This window comes from Manis pentadactyla, chromosome 2 (genome assembly GCF_030020395.1).
Source record: "Manis pentadactyla isolate mManPen7 chromosome 2, mManPen7.hap1, whole genome shotgun sequence".
NCBI lineage: Eukaryota > Metazoa > Chordata > Mammalia > Pholidota > Manidae > Manis > Manis pentadactyla.
In genome coordinates, this window is record NC_080020.1 from 198076102 (window position 1) to 198081078 (window position 4977).

Here is a 4977-nt window from a genome sequence, read left to right on the forward strand (position 1 = left end):
TCCTAACTTCTGAAATCCTTCTCTCTGGATAAAATATCTTCATCCCCAGGCAAAACACAGGGTCAGTACAAGGCCTGAACATATTTCTTCACACAAAGGTGTAAACAGTTGACATCAGAACCTTTTCTAACAGCAAGTTCTGATTGGAGGGAGGTGCTTGTAAGGGGAAGAGGTGTTAGGGAAGGAGGAGGAAGGGAGACTGGGGGCTCACTGGGATCATGTCCAAGTGTGGAGGTTCCCAGTGAGGGAGAGAAAGAGGGCACTTGGAATTATGACCATAACATTTTAATCAAGCGGAGCAGAATGGCTGCGATACAGAACAGGTAGTGCTTGGAGAAGAGAAAGAAGATCATCTCCTTGGTGACACAGATCGTGTGTATAAAGAAGAAGCAGTACAGGAACATGGCAAACTGGTTCTGGGGGAGCAGGAGGTCCTGGAGGCCCCCTGAGGACTGTGGGGGGAGAAAAGATGGAGCTGGCAAAACTGGGCTTGGGTGCCAGGCACATCTGGGGGTGATCCTGCTCTTGTCTCTTCCTGAACGTGACCCTGGGCAGGTTGTCTTCCTCCCCTGAGGGGGAGTAATCGTGCCCACCTCACGAGATTGTGAGGAAGAAGATTATGAGGAACAAGAACAGAAAAATTTCTAGCAAGGTCACTGGCACATGGAGGAGCTTAGGAGCTTTTCCTTCTTGAGTCTGCTGTACGAGACTCTCCGAGCCTCCCCAGCCAGGCACAAGGCCAACACCTTTCCTGCTCTGTATGTTCCACACTGCCTCTGAGTCACAGAGGTGGGCAGTCTCTCTGACTCTGAGATGCCCAGATCTGGTCGTGGGGTCTGGGGAGTGTTCTCTGAATGGTTTTCCCTGTCACTCAACCTTGTTTTCTGGAAAGAGGCACAAGGAGAGGGTGTCCCTTGGGCACAGATGACTGTTTCTGACTTCCTGGTCCTGGATATGTCACACAGGGTCAGTCTGCAGTCCGTCAGCCTAGGGCTCTGTCTCTCCTGGGGACAGGTGGTGAGAGACGGGTGGTGGGACCAAACCCCTCATGGTCTTGGGCCGGGGGAAGGCAGCCTCACTGGTCTGGCTAACTCTGCCTGTGTGTTGCTCATTTTCAGAATCTATGTAATTGAGTCTGACAGACCCCCATTTTGACTGTAGAAGTCACTGGCATATAAGTAAGGCAAAAGCTGATGTAACTATTTTGGTCTGTAGGTAAAAAGGTATCACCATGGTCTATTCTTTAAAATGTCTCTTAAAATCATTCCACTTTTTTTGTAAGCAGGCAGAAGGCAGGGACTGTGATGCCCTGAACTAGCTGGAAACACACAGAAGTATTTGTCAGCAAAATGAGACCTATCTGCTCACCCCTTCACCCAGAAAGAGTGGGCAGTAGGCTTAAAAATCAAGTCAACTCTCCACCTTTCAGTAAATGTACAAGTCAAACACTTATGTAAACTATTACCAAAGGCTGGGATTTGGGACACACCAGAGCTGGGACAACTACCATGAAATGTGAGGGCAACTAAATAAAACTGAGGGGGCAGAAAATGGCTCAGAGATGCATCTTTAAAATGCATAGCAAGGAGATTTGAAGACCAGAGAAGAACCCTAGTGTTCAGGGTTGGAGGCAGATCTCACGGTTGTCAGCAGACACGGTGTGGGCCTGGACCTGTGGGCTTCCTGCCACCTTCTGCAGTCTGCATGTGTTTTCTGCCTGAAATGCTGAAGGGTGATAATTATGATTTTGGTAACCGAACATGCATTTGTGAAACCTTTTCAAAATATTTTCAACAGTCAATCTTTTGAGCAGAAGACAGACAGCAGATAGGACTATACACCAAGAGTTTCCAGCTCATCCAGCAAGGAGTAAAATTTCAAACCAAAAAAGGGAAAGCAAATATGGTTAGGAGGAGACATTGACCAAAGGCCGAGTACTGTACCACATCTGCTTCAAATAGTTTCAGACCCTGACTTGTGACAAATTCTATCCCAGGCTATTGTGGACAAAGTCACAAGTTTAGAAGTGGAATTTATTAAGGAGAAGTCAGACTATCAGGAAATGTGCCCAAATCTTAAAGACAGGGAAATATTTTCTAGATTTTTTAAAAGAGGGGAGAAAAAGATGGATTCTGGAAATCTCAGTTCAATGATCTTGACTTGGTTCAGCAAAATCATTTAGTTCATAATTAAGAAGGTCTTTTGTGAGCAAGAAAAAAAATGATCATTGTTAAGAAGCCAGCCTGTGTTCATTGAGAACAAATCAGGCAAAACCACCCCCTTTTTCTTAAAAAAAGATATTGGGGGAAATGCTATAGGTAGTATAATATCTAATTCTGGGAAACCATTTGACTGTTTCTCAGGATAAGGGCAGGGTAGAGAAATGTGAGCTGGATAAAATATAACTCGAGGGTGCTGATTAATGGAACATTACTAACCTATTCAGAGACCTTTTAGTGCTATTTCCTTTGGGTCATAGCCTCCTCAACAATTGTAGCAATGACTTGAATGAAGACAGAAGACAAGTCTCTCAGAATTGAGGATGACTTAGAGCTGAGAAGCATAGCTAATATATTATATCCCAATAAAATTGAGAAGTGATGAATGTATATTGTTGCATTTGGGTCAAGAAGTGAGTTGCTTGAGTACATAAATATGGTAATTACTCACACTTATTGAGTGCTTACCTAATGTGCCAGGCTCATTGTAAAGTGCCCTGCATGCATTATCTCATTTAACCTTCCCGACAGCCCTATGAGGTAGGTACTACTTTCTGCATGAGCAAACCAAGGCTCAGAGAGGATTAGTAACTTGCCCAGCGTCACACTGTTTACACATAGTAGAGCCAGGGTTTTATCCCAGAACTGCCTGATTTTAAAGCCCAGACAACACTGCTTTAACTAATAACATTTTTCATTATTTAGTACTTATAGTGTGGCACAGCCACAGTGCCAAACACCTCACATCCCACTTAACTGCAAGTACATTTTCTCATCCTGGTTTAGTATGGATTAGGGAAGAGTGGCCTGGCTCTCACCAGGAGATGTCTAGGCTTTAGCTGACAGCATGGCAGTGATCCTACAGGGCAAATGCCTCCCTGATCAGGGAAGGTGATGGTTTCATCAAAATCCACAGACCTCGGTAGGGATTCTGAGTTTAGTCTCAGGCATCAGTCACTTAAAAAAGATGCAGAGAGGAATGGAGAATGGGGGAAATCAGTCATGGAGGCCATGTTGAGGACTTTCCCCTGAGAAGAAAAGCCGTGAGCAGGCAGGTGAACAAGGTGGTTCTGGGCTGCTCTTAGGGTCAGCTCTCCTTACAAGGTCGGAGTTCAGCTTAGCATGGAAGCTCAAAGCTGTGAGTCCTCCACATCTGAACCCAGGGCAGGTGCAGTAGGTCAGGTGGGCCCCCGGGCCCCAAGGTCAGTCCCTGGCTCTCAGGGCGGGCCCTGCGGGCCTCTTGGCCAGTATCCCCATTCACTGTCACCTACCAGGTGGAGTGCGGCCTGCTGCTGCAGCTGCGCCATCACCCCCTCGTGCTGCCGCCGGCGCTCATTCTCCTCGTGCAGGTACTTGAGCCGTGTGAGCTCGAACTCCATGCGCACCTACTCCAGCTCCATCTCAGCATTGCATTCCATCCCCAGGGTCCCTGAGGTCCCTGGAGTTGGGGCCGAGGCCTGGAGCAGCTCTGTGAGTTCAGGTCCATCACCCGCCTGGCCCTTGGTGGCAGGGCCAGTCTTGGGGGACAGCAACTTAGGCAGCCCTGGGCAGCCTTTGTCCTCACAAGCTTCCATCTCCTCCAGGCAGTCATAGGAAGAGTCTGACTTTGGTGACTCTGCCTCCTGGGGCAGGGAGGGGGGCGTTGGGGGACAGTGAGGAGTCAGTATGGGGCTGTCCCCCACCCCACCCCCACATGGACTGGGGTGTTTGGTAAAGATCTAGACAGAGTTCTTATCAGAATTGCACTTAACATGGAGTATCAGGCCCTGAGAGCGATGAGAAGGACAGGGCAAACTGGCACAAAGCTTTGGCGCCCTGACGTGCCAGCCAGTGGCGGCAGCGGGGAGCTGAGGTAGAAGGCCGCCTTCCTGGTGATTTTCAAATCACCATGGAGGTGACTTGTCCATCCCCAGCCCCCTCTGCCTAACTTTGAGACCATTTAGACACCTAGTCCTCAGTAGGGCGTGGGGGTACAGAGGGAGGAAGAACCCCAAGGGCTGCACTGAGAGAACCTGTACACATGGGAACCAATGAAAGGGCTACGGGGGCGCCGGGTGCCATTCCTAGATGGAGGACAGGGCTCCAACCAGGGAGGCAGACAGGAGAGACCGAAGCCAGTTTCAAGTGATCTCACAATCTTGTGAAGGGCTGCCAGGTCCCTGCTTAGAGCTGGGTGTCAGCTGCGGGGATGGGGTGCTCTTGCTGGCCGCTCTCAGGAATCCCAGTGCACTCGGCTGCTATCCCAGGTCCCCACAGCAGGCTGGGGCAGTGAAATGAGGCATGCCCTTACCAAAAACACTCTGGGCTTCCCTTCAGACATGGGGTCATCAGGCATGCCCTTGGAGAAGGCTGGGCAGCTTTCTGCCCAACGGGCTCCCATCGTCTCCCTCTCCTCTGCTGTCATGCAGAAAACTACGCTGCTTGCCAATTTTGAGGCACTAACATTTGGTCTCCCCAGATTCCACAGCTCGGCCACCATCACAATCCCTGTCCTCATAATAACCCGCATTTCACCAGTTAGTTGCTAGGGCCCCTTTGGCAGGGGGTATGGCCCCTTTGAGGTGTCATTATTAAGAACTGCAGGATGGGCCTTTGCCACCTTTAGGGACGACTTTGAAAACTAGAATTCCACCACCTGAAGAATTCCGTTATTTGAGATCTACTCCCTTGGGTTCCTCTTTTAAATGCAGACTTTATCAGGATGAGTCACAATAGCTCCACAAACCCTGTTATGAACTGAATTATGTCTCCCCAATAA

At 49.1% G+C, this 4977-nt stretch overlaps 1 protein-coding gene across 1 annotated transcript; it reads right to left on the reverse strand.

Annotated features, from left to right (window-relative positions):
* Nucleotides 1–269: 269 nt before the first annotated feature.
* TMEM247 (transmembrane protein 247) lies at nucleotides 270–4623 on the reverse strand. The gene is given in 4 exon segments (XM_057497571.1): nucleotides 270–452; nucleotides 664–711; nucleotides 3491–3841; nucleotides 4510–4623. Coding segments are annotated over 4 exon segments (696 nt in total).
* Nucleotides 4624–4977: the final 354 nt, after the last annotated feature.